The 19,402-nt window shown below is 35.7% G+C and overlaps 1 protein-coding gene across 2 annotated transcripts in view; it reads left to right on the plus strand.

Annotated features, from left to right (window-relative positions):
- dnt (tyrosine-protein kinase Dnt) overlaps nucleotides 1-19,402 on the plus strand; it is a 276,928-nt gene that overhangs the window by 13,767 nt on the left and 243,759 nt on the right. The window contains exons 1-2 of one of the 2 annotated variants that reach the window (XM_074135265.1): nucleotides 17,063-17,140; nucleotides 18,335-18,420. Coding sequence is in view for 1 of the 2 variants with exons in the window: in XM_074135263.1 (XP_073991364.1) it covers nucleotides 18,335-18,420 (86 nt within the window). In the remaining variant the exon portion in view is untranslated. Of the gene's footprint in view, nucleotides 1-17,062; nucleotides 17,141-18,334; nucleotides 18,421-19,402 lie in introns of those variants that run through there. The other variant, XM_074135263.1, reaches the window with a different exon arrangement.

The raw sequence follows: 19,402 nt of genomic DNA on the forward strand, positions 1-19,402 counted from the left end.
ATTAGTGGCCCAAGAGCTAGTACTGAAAAAAAAATGAAAAAAATTTGACCCATGCCTTAGAACATGTCGATTCGATAGTGCTCTAGTATTAGTTGGTTAATATATTTCAGTCTTCAGTTTTTGGATGTACACACACTATCCATCAATGCTAACTTGATGGTAGTGTAAGAAAGAGAGATTGATGGCCAAAATCCTCCGTTACTCCTCCTCAGATTGTACCTATCTCTCCTCTGAAGATAACAGAATGGCAGGGGTTTTTCTCCCTATTAGGTGTAAGGAGGAAGCTCGTCCGTGAAGTTGTTGTATAACAGCAATCGATACTCCATCAAAACCTCATTTCAGAATCTCCTACATCACTTCAACTCAACTGTATCGTACACAAGAACATGAAGGATAGTCTCACTAGAGTAAAGGCTAAAATGTGATAGGGTAGCGCAAAGGAGAGTTGCTACTACTAGGGAACTGCCACCGTCTCTATTTACCCAGAGGGTGACAAGTAATCGTCGGCTATACAAACAATCATGATTGAACAGGGAAAAGTGACGCGTCTCGCCTTCGCAGTACAGTTTGGGGATCGTTCCTCTAGAAATTGCGACTGGCTTTTACTTCTTCAGTTTTCTCAGATGTTCCTAATTTTACTTTCATTCAATAATTGATTTTGCCCTCAAAATCTGTACCATTTATCACATGCAGCGATACATCCTTATAATCCCTTATAAAATACATTCAGATCCCAAATACGTGAATAATTTATGTTTTATATTATGAATATATAGGTTTCGTGACCGTAAATTGTTAAACTTAGGATTCAAGACTGGCAAGGAATCGGTCAAATAAAACAACTCCGTCTTTTTGCCAACGTTTCGACAAATATATTGTTTTGTTTTTGTATTTGTAATATCCAGGCCTTGAAGAAGAAGACAATACATTTGTCGAAACGTTGGCAAAAAGACGAGTTGTTTTATTTGACCGATTCCTTGCCAATCTTGAATCCTAAGTTTTATATTATTTTATTTTTTAAATTTTGAACGGTTGGGTTCAACCAAAACATTCAAATTCACAAATAAACCCAGTTCTTTCATTCAAAAATATTGTAAAAAAAAAAAGTAAAGTAATCGCCTATTTTTTCAGGCGGGGCTTAACGTCCAACTACCATTTACTAGGTGTCGTGGACGGAGGCGACTAGCAAACGTACTTTACTATTTCTCATTTAACCATTGAATAAAATCCAAGGCCAAGACCGGGAATCGAACCCAGTTACCACATATGCATATTAGCTTTGCAGCTCTTGACCAAACATTCAAATTCACAAATAAACCCAGTTCATTCATTCAAAACTATTGTACTCCGTCAGATTACGAATTCTCCATTTTATGTCTCTAATTTCTACCCTCCATAGCGACCTCAAGTTCTCATACGTAACAAACGAATCTAAGTCTAAATACAGCAAAATTCTTTGAATCTCTCTACCTTTCTACAGAAATCCTCTTGTTCCTTGCCTTGCCTCAACAATGATTCCTGATCATCCTCCACAAAGATTGAAACGGCTGTTGTCCTCGTGGCCAGCTCCAGTAATGTAAGGAACTCCAGCTAGAGTGTTGCCGGTGGGGCAGCATATTCATTGATTGCATTTTATTTTATTCTTTTTGTAGATTGTGAATAGCAAATAAATTTTAGTAATTTAATTAAGGTCTTGACAAGTCACTAACCATTAAACATGAGATTATTATTATTTTTTTTTTTTTTTTTTTTTTTTTTTTTTTTGGCGCATCAACAGCTGAGGTCATTAGCGCCCGGAGCTTTTTCCAGTGCACTGCCGGCCTCCGGACAGTGTTCTCTCGTTACAGATAACACTGTCCATCACCGGACAGTGAGCTGTAAGAAGCTCCTAGGAAGAGAAAATCTAAGGGTCAGCTGCTGGATTCGAACCCGGGACCTCCGCGTGGGAGTCCAGTATGCTAACCTCATAGCTAATCCCTTCCCTATGAGATTATTATTATTATTACAATATTGTATTATTTACTTGTGTGACCCACAATTAGCATTTTTACTGCTGCACAATCCCAAAATATTCACCAATATCTTTGCAGCCTTTATAGAGAATCGCTCGTCCTCTAATGGCTCAAACAAATTAGGCTATCCACTGAACGCTAGTGTAGCAGAAAATTAATTAGCGACTATAATTGTAATAATTAAAGTAATAAAAATGTCCATGAGTGTTGGCAACAAAGTACCCACGCGCAGTTTCACAACATTCTAGCTCCTTCTTCAAGCTGAGTAATATCCTCCATTAATCTTCTTTCAGGCCAGGATTATTAATTATTTCAAGTACAAATAAAAATGTAATTATTTTTTTTTATATAGCAATCCTCCTTTCGTCTAGATTGTAAACAAATCATTTTCATATTTTTTTCTAAGTTGAATATAAAATAAATCATAATTAAAATTTATAATATATGTTTCATTAGAATATGAAAATTAAAACAAGTATAATAAATAATGCATTGATGTCGTCACAGATCGGTTGGTAAACTTCTTCTTTAATATAATCAATTTTAGATATTAATATTGAAATTGTAAATTAGGTAGGTTGTTGTTTATAGCGCTATACCAATATGTATGCTAACGTACTGCTATTTATAGAGGGCGCTTCTACGGATTACTGACAGTATTTTAGAATTTAATTTTTCATCTTTAGACTACCTTTTTATTACTGGTTGCATTATACAGGGTGAACCAGCAAGTTAATGTCCATAGGCCTACTGTTGTGTTGTACGTCTAAAGTGGAGTTCAATGACGTATATTTGGCCAGCTTCATATTTTCCACTGTTCTTGAGTGGCGTCACTTAAAACATTACTCTTTTTTTTGCAATAAAAATGTTATTACTCAGAAAGTTTTAATCCGAATTTGATTCTGATGACACGGTTAGAAAGGCAAGATAAATTTTTCTGAAAATTGACACCATTTCGAAGCATAAGTTTATTCTCCAAACAGCCTCAAATCTTCCTCCTGGATACTGGAAGAATAAAAGTTATCGAAATTTTGAAGAAAATTCATTAGGCCCTTATGTGATCATTATCAGACCTAGGATGCTGGCCACTTTTTAGTAAAAGTTTCCTTGTCTAATGTGGGCTTTCAAACGGTATATCATTTTCCAGGATTCCTTTTATCTTCGTTATGAGAAATTACTTTTGTTTTAAAAGAAAACGTGTTCACGAGCACACAACAGTGTTAGTTTATCAAGTTGTTTAATTCATTGAAAACTCTTTTAGATGGGCTAGTAGTCAATTTTTAAAGTAGATTGTCTTAAAATAAGGAAGTCAAAGGTTTTCAAATTGCACTTTTAACATTTACTTCTGATCTATCTGAAATATTTGAGAAAATGGTAGGAAATAATCTTTAAATTAGACAAAGTAAAGTAAAGTAATCGCCTATTATTTCAGGCGGGGCTTAACGTCCAACTACCATTTACTAGGTGTCGTGGACGGAGGCGACTAGCAAACGTACTTTACTATTTCTCATTTAACCATTAAATAAAATCCAAGGCCAAGACCGGGAATCGAACCCAGTTACCACAATGCATATTAGCTTTGCAGGTCTCGCCTCTTAACCCGAGCGGCTACCTTGGCGCCTTAGCGCATCAACATCTAAGGTTATTAGCGCCCGGAGCTTTTTCCAGTGCACTGCCGGCCTCCGGACAGTGTTCTCTCGTTACAGACAACACTGTCCATCACCGGACAGTGAGCTGTAAGAAGCTCCTAGGAAAAGAAAATCTAAGGGTTAGCAGCTGGATTCGAACCCGGGACCTCCGCGTGGGAAATCGAGTACGCTAACCTCATAGCTAATCCCTCCCCTAAATTAGACAACCATAAGTCTACATTATATAAATTAAATTCTATTTCCAGTTCATAGTCTGAAGCTATACTATTTAATTCTTTAAACAAGAGACTATTGCATTTCATGATTTCTAAAGTGACTAATTTAGCATACCTATTATTCGGGATAATTAATAGTTTTGTGTATATAATCTAAGTGGAGCTGAAGTGGGTATACAAAAGAAGTTAAATGTAATTCTAAATAAATCAAACTTTAAAATATGGTATATCAAAGTATACAGGGTGAACCAGTAAGTATTGTCCATAGGCCTACTGTGTATAGTACATCTAGTGCAATTTGTAACCTTTGACTTCCTTATTTGAAGACAATCTACTTTAAAAATTGACTACTGGTCCATCTAAAAGAGTTTTCAATGAATTAAACAACTTGATAAACTAACACTAATGAGTGCTCGTGAACACGTTTTCTTGTAAAACGAACGTAATTTCTCATACGAAGATAAAAGGAATCCTAGAAAATGATATACCGTTTGAAAGCCCATTAAACAAGGAAACTTTTATAAAAAGTGCCAGCATCTAGGTCTGATAATGTTCACATAAGGGCCTAATGAGTTTTCTTAAAAATTTCTATTACTTTTATTTTCCCAGATTCCGGAGGAAGATTGAGTCTGTTTACAGAATAACTTAAGCTTCGAAATGGTATCAATTTTTTGAAAATTTATCTGTCTTTCTAACCGTGTCATCAGAATCAAATTCGGACTAAAACTTTCTGAGTAATAACATTTTTATTGCAAAAAAGTAATGATTTTAGAAAAAAAAATTAAAGTGACGTCACTCAAGAACAGTAGAAAATATGAAGTTGGCCAATACACGTCATTGAACTCCACTTTAGATGTACTACACACAGTAGGCCTATGGACAATACTTACTGGTTTACCCTGTATAGTAGCTTTAACAAACTTTAAAATATGGTATTTGCAACTGAAACCCATTTTCAATAAAATTATTTTGCTGAGTAATTGAGGTCATATCAAACTAGGTAAATCTATATTTATGAAAACCAATATCCAAAATGTAGGCTAATTATAAATGCAGCGTGGTGGTGACCCTGTAATCTATCTTATGAGAGCCATATAATCTCTGTGGGTAATGTACAAAGAGTGATGTCACCATAGTTTGAAGGACTCTCCTCCTCACCAGAACCTCCTCCCCCAATCACCAAATACCCATGAAGATTTATGATCGTTTGTCCACCAAGCAATATGAATGGTATACTATCATTTATTTAATGGAGACAGACAGGAATCAAATAGACCTTCTTCTTTACCATTTGTCACATTTAAAACGGGGGCCACTTAAAATACGCTAGTGCGCGTGTGTATGTGTGTACAATATATCAAAACTTGTCTATTCCACGGTGATATCGAAGGCAGTGCAAATCTACATTTGGAACCTTGCTGATGAATCAGTAGTCAGTCAATTGTTTCATAACAAGCACATCTACTTATAGACGGCAAGTTTTATTTTCAAATATTTATTTTCTTATACTTCCTTCGTTTTCATCTCTCTTAAAAAGGAAGCACAACAATCAAAGCAGGCTTTCAATTTTTGGAATTTCAACAAAATAGCCATAAAAAGTACATTTCAAAACTTTGGGTGTGTTCAGCATAAGTGAAAAGCGGAAAATCAGCAAAGTTTAAATTTGATATTACGTCAAGATATGACCTGAGACGCGATCATTTTCAGGGTAATCAGAAAACTGTAAGCTCCCCTTTGTGGGGCCATTTCAGAACTTATGTACTGCGTCTCCAACTATATTAAGGGACTTTAAGATTAGATTCTATTGGGGTTGGCCAGAAAGTCCTGAGTCATAGAGGGGTCTATTGAGGCACCCTCTAATTAGAGCCTCCCTTCCGGAGACCTTTCTGATAAGAAAACTGGATCCTGAACTTAGGATTTCCTTGTGGGGATTCTGGAATGAATTTTTTTTTTTAAATTTAAATACAATTTAATTATACCTTGCACCGAGATTTCCTTGTTCCCTATGTTTCACAAGCTGTAAGATCCCGTTACATTAAATTCCACACGTCAATCACCTCACATCCTAATCCTCTAGTATCCCAACTTACCACTCTACCAGGAAATCCTTCCAGGCGGTTGAAGCGCAGGTGGCCACGCGATCTTCTAAATGAAGTAAGTGCCAGTGTACAATAGTGAACTGTAACACTTCGGGGTGAATTCTCCCCTCATTTATTCTATGCATCACCGTTGTATCAGCTTCACTTATTACAGAAATACGAGGTGTGGCTACTAAATAACGAGACTGATGCTGCTACAGAAGAACTATGCATGTGCCAAATCCTAACGACCGATAGCTGTGCAGCGTAAAGCCTTTTCTCTTTCGATTGCAGCGTCTCACTTGTTTGTAGAGAAATCTGTCTGACCGGAATCGTCGTTTGTGTAAGAGGTGTTTATTTTCGTTTTGCTGAAAAAATATGATACTACACATGTAGTAGAGCAACGAATTGTCGTGAAATTTCACATGAAACTTTTTGAAAGTGCTACTGAAACTTATCTTCTTATCTAAAAGAAGTTTATGGCGTTTGAATGTTAATCACGTGCGCGAATTTTTGAGTGATTCAAGCGTTTCCAAGATAGCCAAGAAGACGTCAGAGATGATAACCGCCCGGGTCGCCCTTCCACATCCAAAACGGATGAAAATATCGATTATAATTAATCCAACATTACTACCGTGAGGTGCTTGCTCAACTCCGTGAAAGGGTAAGGAAAAAAACGAGCCGATTTGTGGAATAACAAGTCATGGGTTCTCCATCAAGACAACGCCTGACCTGGCCCCATATGACTTTTATCTGTTACCCAAAGTCAAAGCTGTGAAAGAAAAAGAGGTACGCGTCATGAAGCGGAGCTGACAGAAAAAGACTTCTGACCACGGTTTCGAACAATGGTAAATTCGCATGGAGCGTTGTAGGGATAGGGGAGGGGTGTATATTGAAGGTGATAATAACTAAATATGTATAAATTTAAAATAAAATGTTCTACAGCAATAGTCTCGTTAGTTAATAGCCACACCTCGTATACTGCAGTTGTGAAAATAAATAAAGTCCAAAAAATACAATTTCAATTTTGGGAGATTGCCCACAATTGCTAGAACGCCTAGTTTTTAATTATTGCAAGCCTTTCAAGTAGATAAAAACAAGGCGAAGGAATTTAAGGTTAATACTCCATTAGCCAGCTCACATACCAATTGTAAATAAGATATCTGAGTGCACCATTACTGAATGGGTTTAATTCTTCACACGTTAATTACGATCACAAGCCAGCCGAAGATGCACTATACAACTAGAGAGGTATATAAGTAGGGCGGCGAGAGTATGCTGTGATATACCCCCCAAAAAAGGGGGCCTTCCCTCTTCGGTAAATAACATCAAGAGGGAATGGAAGAATATATATCAATGTAAAGGATGGGCTGGATAAGAACTAGGGGAAATTGGTGTTTGCTGTGTAGATGTGTAGTGCTGCAGAGGCTGCAATGGTACCCACTCACCAGCAAAGAGCCCAGCAAATAATATTAGGGTGTTAAGACTCTAACCGAACTGTAGACAGCGAGCAGGACAGAAGCTCTCCCAGTGGATTCTCTTTAAATCCTAAATGGCCGTCGTCAGTTCCGGCACATGTACGCGTACTTCTTTATTTACACTGCCATTTCGATCATACAAACCTCTTCCTCTTACGTCAGAGCGCCCTTCAACTGAAGCGTGCTTTTGGCTCTTGTTATAACTGGAACATGTGCTTCTCCTCCATTTTAGTGTTACATTCACGAAGACACTAAGCGTATCTGAACGGAAGAAAATGCAGAGGCTTTTAAAAGGCGAAAATATTTGCTGTGATTTTTCGTTTACTGCCACAAAACTGTTTATATCAGCGAACACTTTCTTTACACAGTTCAATTGCTCTTACTACTGTACAGTGGCGTAGCTACGGTGGGGAACCAAAGAGGGGCACAGATTCCCCAAAATATTCTTTTACTGACCATTTTTTCTTTGTAATGCCGATTATTTAAGGCTGGCTTTTACATCTAACTACCAATTAGGTGTTGTGGTCGAGGGCGGAAAGCACATACTTTACTATCAACATTATTTTCTGACCAATTAAAAGAAGCTACACGTGGGATTCGCACTTACAAAGCCACGCTCTTGACCACTAGACCTACACCAGCCCCTCCCTGGCAAGAGATTCTTACCGTAATCATAGGTCAAGAAGTCTTGCATACTGGGTGCATTAAAATGATGTGTTGATTGCTATTATTTGATGATAAAACAACTTTATCCTGGTTCACCCAGAACCATTACATTACACATTCTTTAAAATCTTCAATTATTATTATTATTGTTCTTAGCGTCACAAATAACAATTTTTTGCAGTCAGAGGAGCTCCCAAAACGTGTATTTCTGGTGGAAAATTAATATTGAAAACCGATCTCGAATTAGATAAAATTGTAACTTTGATCTTAAATATCTCGACAAATATTAGGGATATCAAAACGGGGTTAACGTCATTTTTCACAGTTTTTTTTATGTAGTTTTCATAATCATTGTCAAAACCAGTGGTCCTTATGAAACCCCGATCAGGTTTTTGGCCGTAACTCCGCCAAAAATGAAGATACAGCATCGAGGGTGGAAAATTTGGAAACTAGACAAAAAAAAAAAACCGTATAGTTTACTTTGTGGCTTTTTTCGAAATTCCGTTTTCCTAAAAAGTTATTAGCGATTGGTGTGTTTTAAATGGATCACCCTATAGTATATTTTAATGATTTAAAGCGCTTTTTTCAGTCATGTTTTTTTCTCCCATTTCAGACAACACTGTCCATCCGACCGGTCAGTGAGCTGTAAGAAGCTCCTAGGAAGAGAACATCTAAGAGTTAGCAGCTGGATTCGAACCCTCGTGAGAATCCAACACGCTAACCTCACAGCTAATCCCTTCCCTACTCTCATAATTCTTAGTAATTATAGTATTAAATTCTGTTTAAAAGTAATTTGCTATTCAGTTCCATATTAAACCTACCAAATTTTTGGACGGTGAAGTGGGGGAAATAATGATTGAGGTGGGGGAAATACTGATTGAGGTGGGGGAAATAGTGATTGAGGTGGGGGAAATGCGCCCCACTAATTCGAATTAATCACTACTGAATTAATTGAATGCGTTCTTACCGTAATAATGGTTTTGAAAGGTATTGTTTGCTAATTGCTCTTTCATTTATTAATTATTTATACTTGACCTGATGTTTGAATTATTCAGTATCATGTCCGTAATGCAGTAATTTCAAGGTGTTAATACTCCGTATGTTTCAATTTGTTTTATTAATAATAATATTTATTTATAAAGTGGAATGTTGTTTGTTGTTGATTTGAAATATTCCATTAATTATTTTATAAAAAGAATCGTTAAGTTGTTCTTATTACAAAGACCCCTTCCTGTCGCTTATTCAATTAAAGTTTACTGTAATACTCTATTCTGTTTAACCAGTTTTTACGAAAAGTTGAAATAAATGACCTTAAGTCCTCGAAATGATAAATCTACGCTGCCATTTATTAGGTCTTAAATACCCAAAGTCGGCTGTGTAAAATTGCAGCTTTCCAGATGGCTTTTGCAATTGTTTTTTTTTTTTTGTCGATATTCTGTTCATCGTCGTAACGTCCCCTGGACTTGCCGCAGAGGATTAAGCAATTAAAACCTTATGCCTATCTTTAGACTTTTCGGCAATGCGACTTAAATTGAAATTTTGTTTCCGTAAGCTTACTACTTCCGGCTTGAGGTCAGACTTATCCATCAGAATTTCCATTCTTAGCAACCTCCACCTCTTAAACTTCTAGAAGCCATCAGCTGTCCAATCTAATTTTTCCAGCTTCATTATATTGTATATCTTCCATCTACTTCCTCATAGATGCTAATTTTGCTACTATTTCTGGTCAATTCTTAAGAGTCCATACTGAATTAAAACTGTAAATAATTTATTTAAATATTTATTGGAATCAATCATCAACTATAATAGTTGTCATTTAGGCTAAATGTATTTTTGGAATGTTTAAAATTAATGTGATACTTTTTGATGGAGTCTAACAATTAGTTAACCAGCAAATTTCTCTTAATATTAAATTAAAAAGTATCTGAAAAACCATAATACGAAAAAGGCCGTAAAAATATTTCCTAACTTTTTTTTAATTAAATAATAATAATTTTTTTTTTCTGAGGGGGAAACGTGCCTCAGGCACCTTTCAGATTAAGTCTGGGTGTGTGGGGCTCTACCCACTAAAAAAAAAACCCTCTTCTTCAGGCATAACGTCCATCCCGGAACCGCCATAAGTATTACTTCAAGGTGGTGCCTCGTATTGAATTCAACTATCTTAATTTACAAATTGTCTGGGCCGTAGATCTTATCGACGGTCTAGCTCCATCTTCTTGGTTCTTAGCACAGGCCTAACAAAATAGGAAACTTCCTCTCATAGACCTGGGCTAACCAGCATAGTTTCTACTATGTTGTGCGGTGAAAGAGGACCAGTTATTTCCTGCTCTTTCCTCCGCCCATCTTTCTACATTCGAAGAAGGTATGGTTCGCATAATCGTGAGCTGAATCCCCTTAAATACAATCTTGTTCTGGCTACCTTACCCATTTTGCCAAGATATGAGCAAAAGTATCTATGACCGGTTAGGAACTGGGTTAGATAGTAGACTACCTCGCCGTGTCTCCTATCCGCCCAAGCTGCAGGATCTCCGATGAGACTAGCTGTCCATCGACCCCGGGTATCAGCCAACCATCGATCGCGCCAAGCCCATTTTAACGAACTCTCTTGCTTGCGCCTTAGCTACGCTTTTCCCCAGGACATCCTCCTGCAAGTAGATTAACCTTCTAGCCTGAGCGAGCAGATCTATAGATGTAGCTCCAGCCACCACTAAAAACCGCCGGTACAGACAAAACCATTCTGTATGCACTAGCGATTCTAAGTGCACCCCTTTTTTTTTGTACCATAACCAACCGCTTACGGTAATCTTTTCTTTACTGAGTACATCAGCCCAGATCTCGCTACCGTAAAGAGAGATTGCATTGGCTGTAGACATCAGTAATCGTCTTCTGCTAGCAATAGGTCCTCCAGTGTTCGCCATCAACCCGCTCAACGCGGAAGTGACTTTAGCGGCTTTCATTGCTGCATGTTTAAGCTGGGCGCCAAACGTGAGCTTTATGTCTAAACGTACACCAAGATACTTGACTTCTCTCTTCGTTTCCACGGCCAAGGCCCCCACCTGTACACGCACATTTGTGGGAATATGTAATAATAATAATAATAATAATAATAATAATAATAATAATAATAATAATAATAAAAATAATATTTATTTACAAAACTTTACATAATTTATACCAAATTGAATGAGAAACAGAAATTGAGGTTTCAAGCTTACCGCCTGTATATTAAATAAAAAAGATCGCCCTAAACCTAAAAATATAATACAGTCGAACCTCTCAATAACGGACACAAAGTGGCCGCTGTTTGGAGGTGGTCGTTAGAAGGAGGTAGGCAAGTTTCATAATGAAAAAATATGGGTTTTTTTCCAAACATCTGTTTAAAAATTGTTTATTATTAATAGATTTAAAAACGTACATAATTGCGTAATTATTTAGCTACATGATATGCATCAAATTCTTCATCATACAATCATACTATCATCTATTATTAGAAAAATAGAACAAACCTTTCGGCAAGTTGACGATGTCTCGATTTGGTTTTTGCAAAATCTTCCAACACATTTATTTTCTCTTCTAGAGTTAACCACTTTCGTTTGAGAGACATATCGGGAAAAATAATGTTTTTCGTCCAAAGTTATATTGAAAAATGATTAAAATGGTACTAGATGTATGGAGCTTATATAGGAAACTTTAGGAAAAACCAGAAAAAAAACAAAAACTTGAGAGGGGATAATTATTTTGATCACCGCGTCAAACGAACTTTTAATAAAAAGGTGGTCGTTGATGGGAGGTGAAACATTAAATCCGTTCCCCAAAATCAATGTCCGCGGTCGCTATGTAGAGTTAGATGGAGGTTCTTTTACATAGAAAGTGTATAGAGGTAAAACGGGGAAATCCAAAAACTGTCCGTAAATGGAGGTGGCCGCTAGTGAGAGTGTCCTTTATGGGAGGCTCGACTGTATTAAGTTTTAGGCCATAGCTTCTATCCGCACAAACTGATAACAATACGCACATTCTATTTGCGGACATTTGAACCTTACCTCTTTTAATTAAATACAATTAGATATATTAAATTTTGGATTGAAGCCAGTTTAGTGTCTGCTGAGTGTCTATAAACCTTGGTAATTTAATGATTAGGGAAAAAGTTGTATAGGATGCAAGTTATATTTGGATGGGGCTATTAAGGGGAACTTTTATGTGCCCCAATAAAGAGATGAGCCTGAGAGAGGACAGTAAAAGCGGTTTGTGGGGAACGGTGTGTATAGGTAACAACGTTTCACCAGTCATTCTGGCCCTTCGCTTCCAAGCAGGGAGGCGGGCGGTAACATCGAGCGTGCACTGCCTACCGCTAGGGATGGTGCGGCAGTCTAAGAGAAATGCCCTGTTTAGTATTGGACCGGGTAGCTCCCAGCTACCTGCACTGTGCACATCACTGCCTCTGAGGCCTGGCTGGCGTGCTGCCTCCAGTGCTGCAGAGAGTGGAACTATGCTACCGCCTCCACACGGCGCGGCCGGCCTGAATCTCGCCTTCTACAATTTATCTCTCTTCCACTCCAACAGATCTGCACCACGACGCTATCTTCTTTTTTCCAAGCAGACCCACCCACACATCAACTCCGCTCGTTAAACCAAGCCATGTCTTTGTCCAAATTAGCTTTCACATTAGTGTAAACCTCCACCTCGCCAAGTATTTGCATTTATTTGCATCATTTACTTTTACATAATCTTCACTGTCTTAAAAAAAAAAAAAAAAATCTACCATGCTTAACATTTTAAAACAATGGCTATGTATTTTGGATACGCTTTATTTAAACTAAAAGAAATTCCAAATATATATCAAAAGACATATACAGGGTGACCAGAGTTATATGCTCCACCCACTTTTTTTTTTAACGGCGGGAAATTTCGAAAAAATAAAAAACACGTATTTAATCATTTTTAGTCTAGTTTATTTTCAGTGATTGACCCATTTTTTTAAACCCCTGTATCTCGAGATACAGCATCCAACTTTGTTTTTTCAAATGGAACGTTATATTTTTGTGCATATTTTTATAGTATTTGAGCTCCTAAAAAAACAAAAAAAATTTTTTGAAATCGGTTAGGTTTTTCAAAAGTTATGGTAATTTAAAATATGGAAAGCAAATTTCAGTTTATTGTCAAAATTACTTTTTTTTTTTATAAAGAATCTGTTCAAACTGGGCACAATCAACGGACAGGCAAGCCAAAACTCTGGACTTCCACCCTTTGCTTGTAGCAGCACTTATGGTGGCGAAGTCATTCGACGTTTCAGATCATCGACTGAATCCTTGGGATTAAGGTTACTGTACACTTTATTTATTAGATATCCCCACAAAAAATAGTCCATTGGGGTTAAGTCCAGAGATCGAGGTGGCCATTGGATGGGACAATGGGTCTCTAAGCACTTTTCATGGAAATTTCTGTCCAGGCAACCTCGAACAACTCTCGCTTTATGTGCCGGGCAACCATCTTGTTGAAAATACTTATCTAGCCGATGTTGTAGATGAACATCTTCTAGCAGAACTGGCAAAATGTCTCTTAAAAAAAGTTGGATACCTTTCACCAGTTAAGTTCTCTCTGTAGAAGTATGGGCCGATTAGTTGATTTCCTAAAACTCCACACCAAACGTTTGTAGAAAAAACAACCTGAACGTCCAATAACTCTAGCCTGCCTAGATCTTGACTTCGCCACCATAAGTGCTGCTACAAGCAAAGCGTGGAAGTCCAGAGTTTTGGCTTGCCTATCCGTTGATTGTGCCCAGTTTGAACAGATTCTTTATAAAAAAAAAAGTAATTTTGACAATAAACTGTTTGTTTTTCATATTTTAAATTACCATAACTTTTGAAAAACCTAACCTATTTCAAAAAAATTTTTTTTTTTTTTTGGAGCTCAAATACTATAAAAATATGCAAAAAAAAAAATATAACGTTCCATTTGAAAAAACAAAGTTGGATGCTGTATCTCTAGATACATGGGTTTAAAAAAATGGGTCAATCACTGAAAATAAACTAGACTAAAAATGATTAAACACATGTTTTTTATTTTTTCGAAATTTCCCGCCGTTTGAAAAAAAAGTGGGTGGAGCATATAACTTTGGTCACCCTGTATATAAATGTATTTTATATTCAGTTGATTTGGTGGAAATAGATATAACTTACAAACATTCTTTGGAATTAAAGTTCGTAGCTAGTAAAACTGCAATTAACCTACCTATTTTAATTATTATTACCAGTTAACCGATAAGTAACTAACTTATTCTTGGACGACGCTCCAAATTACCCATTGAACTCAAACGCTTAATATACAGTACTATCCTCAAACCTATGTGGACTTACGGACTAGAGCTGTAGGGGTTCAGCCATACCTACAAACATACGGACGGTACAGACATTTCAGTCAAAACTACTCCGACAGATAGCTGACGCTCCTTTCTACGGTGACTAACCGTAATCTTCACAACGACCTTAACATTCCCTTTATAGACCAACTCGCCAAGACTGAATACCAAAAATTCCACACCACTCTCTCGTCTAGCTCTAATCCTCTTGTACTGTCTCTCGCTTCCTCTGACATCCCTAATACTCCTCGCCGACTGATTCGCCAGTGGCCCCGCGACTTCTTCGCAGTCTGAAGACCTAAACGTCATCCTTCTCCTACAGAGAGTGCTACCGCTGGGTAGTTTCTCTCCTCCCGCACCAGTCATCACAATCTTCATATTTACTTATTGCATACAATGTATACAGATTGTAAATTACAAAATAAATTGAAAAAAAAACTATCATAATTCTTGTACAATTCAATATTAGAAAAATTGTAATAGTTTTAACGTATTAAAACTATCCGATAGGACTGAACGGCACGGAAAAGCGTTAACGTTTAAAAAACACCCAACTTAAACAGTCTTTATCTTTTTCCCATATTAAAGTTAAAATTCCCAAATTGTCTTTAAAATAATGAGCACAACCTCGTTTATAACTGTGTAACCTTCGCAAAATTAAATAGAATAGAATAGAAAAATTCTGTATTTCGTGTATTAACACATTACAGAGGTTCTGTGCTAATGACATTTGAGTAATCTTGAAATTAATAATAATGTAAATACTAAAAAGTAAATAAAATACATAAACTCAAATAAATTTGCAACTGATTCCAGTATCAAATAACAATAACAATAATAATAAATAGAAAATAATATTAAAACAATACAAATTTAATAATAACAAGAAATAACCAAATAGTGTTTTCTACATATAGTTTCTAAATAGTTTATCTAAATGAATAGTTTTTAGTGCAAAATAAAATAGTTTTCGAGAAATAATTAAAAATTGTGATAGAAGTCATGTGAGTCTAAACCACAGATTTTGTGGCATCAACTTTTAAAAATAAAATGCGTGGCTTTATTGATTTCCCATTTGTATAAAAATACTTCAAGCGCAATTCACGTTTTTTACATTATAGAGACGATTATAATTATATATTTAAACTAAAACAACAACAATATTATGACATCATTACTAAAAACAGACAGTTTATTGTATGTAAATCACGATATTTCCTAGAAAATAACCATAACACTGAAATTCAAATCATTAGATATTCATTATAAAAATAAAGGTGAATATATAATTGAATTTGTTGGCGCCATAAATAAGATTATAATAAAAATATAAAGCATTAAATAAATGTGATTAGTTCATCTACATACAATTGGTAATAAAATAAGAAATTAATTCAAGCCGAATAAATAAAGTAAATATTGAAATGTGGGCGGACGAAAACTTTGTATATCTCTGTCTCTCTCTTACTACAGGAACTTGTAGCTTTAGTTTGGCTTTCTAGTTAAATGGAATTTTGATATTTCTCGGGATTAATACTTTAGTGTTGAAAATTGTTTAAATCTAACTCACTACAAAGTTACCTCTTGAATTAATTTATTAATTTAGTTTTGAGCTTTTTTTAATATTGTTTATTAATAATTTATTGTTTCTCTTCAGAGAAAATCACTCATAACTTTCGCTTATCTCAATTCTGGAACACTCTTCTCACGACATTGTTATTTGATTAAACTCGCATACCACTAGGCAGTTCATCATGCTAAATTGTACCACTTCGTAGAAATGATTGCATTTCGTGAAATTGGTTATTCCGAGTGTGTACTGTACTATTATTATCTTTATTTGTATAGAGATACAATGTATCTAATACAAAGGAGTTCTAAGTTCATCTTCACTTTATAAACTTTGTAAAGTGTAAGATCTTAGTTTTAAAACTTTTTTAAATAATTAAAAATTGCTTACATATTTTTCTCTTCAAAATTATTAATTAATTTACAAAGTTCTTTTTTAGGATTATTATATTTGTTTATATCGAGTGGGATTCTAAAACTTTCATAGACTTTCATAAAAACGTATCTATGATATTTTTATGATTTAATTTGTTATTTTTAATGTCCGCCATTATTTATTATTTTTCGCGTACTACCAACCAGCAACTCGCGAACCACCAATGGTACGCGTACCTCAGGTTGGGAATCGCTGGATTAGATAATTGATAATTGCAAAGATAATTGATTTCAGTATTAAACATGTTCATTCAACAAAGTATTATTGTTGAAGGAAAGATAATTGGTAGATTCACCTTATTTTAACCGCGAAAACGTTTTAAACCAAATTGGTTCTAATACAAGTTTTTTTTGTGAGCAAACCTATTTTGATGTTTATACCCGTTTTTATGGTAGAATTGGGGTTAAATTTTAAAGGCGACTCAATATTCACAGAAAAATCCATGTATACAGAAAATTCGCAATTTGTAAATGTTACAAAAAAAATTAAAATAAATAACCAAAAACAGTTTTAATAATCGTGGTGGCATTGGTTAGGGCGCATTTTATTAGAATGTTTTCATATTTAGGTGCTCTACGTGGACAGCATATGTAGTTAATTGAATGTTTTTGCTTTTGTACAAATTCTTTTATTAAATCCCACAAAATATTGTTAGTTATAATTGGATTTTATTGTGTTCATGGTTTGTATTGTATTACACGCCACAAGTTTTATTAGTTTTATCAACTTAGCACATTCTCTCTCTGTCATACTTTGTTTTGGTGTTGATTTCTACCTGGAAAATGAGAAATTTGTATTTAATTAGAACTGGTTTTAGTTGACATTTTCCACATTTTGTGTGGGTTGTTTTGATACTTCACTGGCACCTGTTTCTTTCTTTTTGATTTCTCTTACCTCTACTATTGTTGTAATCGTGCAAATTTTCTATTTTGATGTTTCACCTTTAATAATCGTTTTGAAGTCTCCTGATTATGGTAATGTGGTGTTTACTGATTGGTGTGTTTGTGACTGATTATTAAGAGAGAGACTGTATGGTGTGTGACGTCAGAAATAGAAATATGGAGTGCATCCAGCTAGTTAAGACTAAGAAAACGTGGCGAAGGCGCTGGGATGTCCCAAAGTCCTTCCACAGCTTGTCCTGGCAGACATTTGTTTATCTTCCTGTAGTCAGCAGGATAGGCGGACAGCTCTTACGGACAGCTGCTGGTCGATCTGGTGTGAACACACACACGGGGCTTTTCTCGTACCTACTACACTGTCAAGATTGTAACTTACAAATATTCTTCAAAGTTGGAATACTGGATACATATCAATTCTTAGATTGTAAAAATCTTACATTAACCTTAATGTAACCTTACCGGGAAGCCTAACCCCCCATGTATTAACCTAAAATTATTATTATAATGATTATATTATTGTTATTATTATGATTTTATTATTATTATTATATTATTTTTTATTTTTTTTTAAATGATTTGAGGCGCGTCAACATCTAAGGTTATTGGCGCCCGGAACTTTTTTTCAGTGCACTGCCGGCCTCCGGACAGTGTTCTCTCGTTACAGACAACACTGTCCATCACCGGACAGTGAGCTGTAAGAAGCTCCTAGGAAAAGAAAATCTAAGAGTCAGCAGCTGGATTTGAACCCGGGACCTCCGCGTGGGAGTCCAGTATGCTAACCTCATAGCTAATCCCTTCCCTCATTATTATTATTATTATACAAACACTAAGGCCAATTTCTAAAAAGCTCTATTTCGAACTCAATGGATTTCAAAAAAAAAGAAATTGTGAAAACTTCTAGTCTTTCTTTTCCTTAGAGAATTATGAGAATAATGTTGATTTAAAGATATTATAGGTATACTTCTTTATCTGTGCAGGCAGGGAGTAGATCGCAGCTTCATCCAAAACTGGACCTCGTTCATCTGTGTTGGCTGCCGCTCCTATAAGGTTCTGCTAAACTATGGTAAGTTTCATTTTCATTCTTTTGTTTCGATTTATATGGCACACTTAACCAAACATTTAAATTTTTTTTCTACTCGTTTATTGGTGGTAGTATCAGCGCGTTGTCGCTATAAGTAACAATGATAGAAGTGAATGGTAGATACGAACGAGTGGAGAAGTTACCACAGTGGTAAAACTCCAAAACACTGAACTATTAGACCCACTCTCTTCACTAGAGATGCGATCACTGTCTTTTCAGACGTCCTGTTGGGTTAGTGAGGAATAGTTCTAGAAATATTGGCGACTACATCGAAGTTATGTTAAAATCTGCAAATATAGTTTCATAGTCATCTAGTTTTCTACGATTGATTTAATTTTAGGGTTAATACAAAATATCCATCATTGTCACTTATAGTTAGTCTCCTAATCGTGAAGTTAGTAATTGGAGCAGCATTTAAGAAGGTTTCTCTGTGTGTTAAAGAACAAGGGTGCCCAAAATTTGCCATAATAATTTAAACATTTTACTAAGTTATAATTTAAATTTAAGTTTCAATCGATTGCATTATTTATAACACAATTTTGTTTGTACATTACTGTAAACATTCAATCTTGTTAATTAAGTTCACGCAGCAGTAAACAGGACAAAAGAGTTCCATTACTATGGATCGAAGTAATGTAGATTGAAGAGATTAGAGATCTGTGCGTTCAGTTCAACCCCACAGCTCTGTTCCATACGACCAGATGGGTTTTTAAAGTAGATGTGTAAATTAGTCTTTTGTTGTCTAGATAGAGATTAGATCGTCTAAGAGTTTTATAGTTATTGAAAGCACCTTTGGGTCATTTCGCTGGGGTAAATGTTTTGGCGGAGGATTTACTTTGACACTCAACTCCTCAACAGTCGGAAATCGCACCAATCTTGAATGTGCACAATATAAAACTAATTATAATTGTTGATAAGTAATGAAAGTATAAAAAGTATAAATCCTGAAGATGTTCTTAGTATG

This window comes from Rhodnius prolixus, unplaced genomic scaffold (genome assembly GCF_049639745.1).
Source record: "Rhodnius prolixus isolate KJV_2025 unplaced genomic scaffold, Rpr scaffold_5, whole genome shotgun sequence".
Classification (NCBI taxonomy): Eukaryota; Metazoa; Arthropoda; class Insecta; order Hemiptera; family Reduviidae; genus Rhodnius; species Rhodnius prolixus.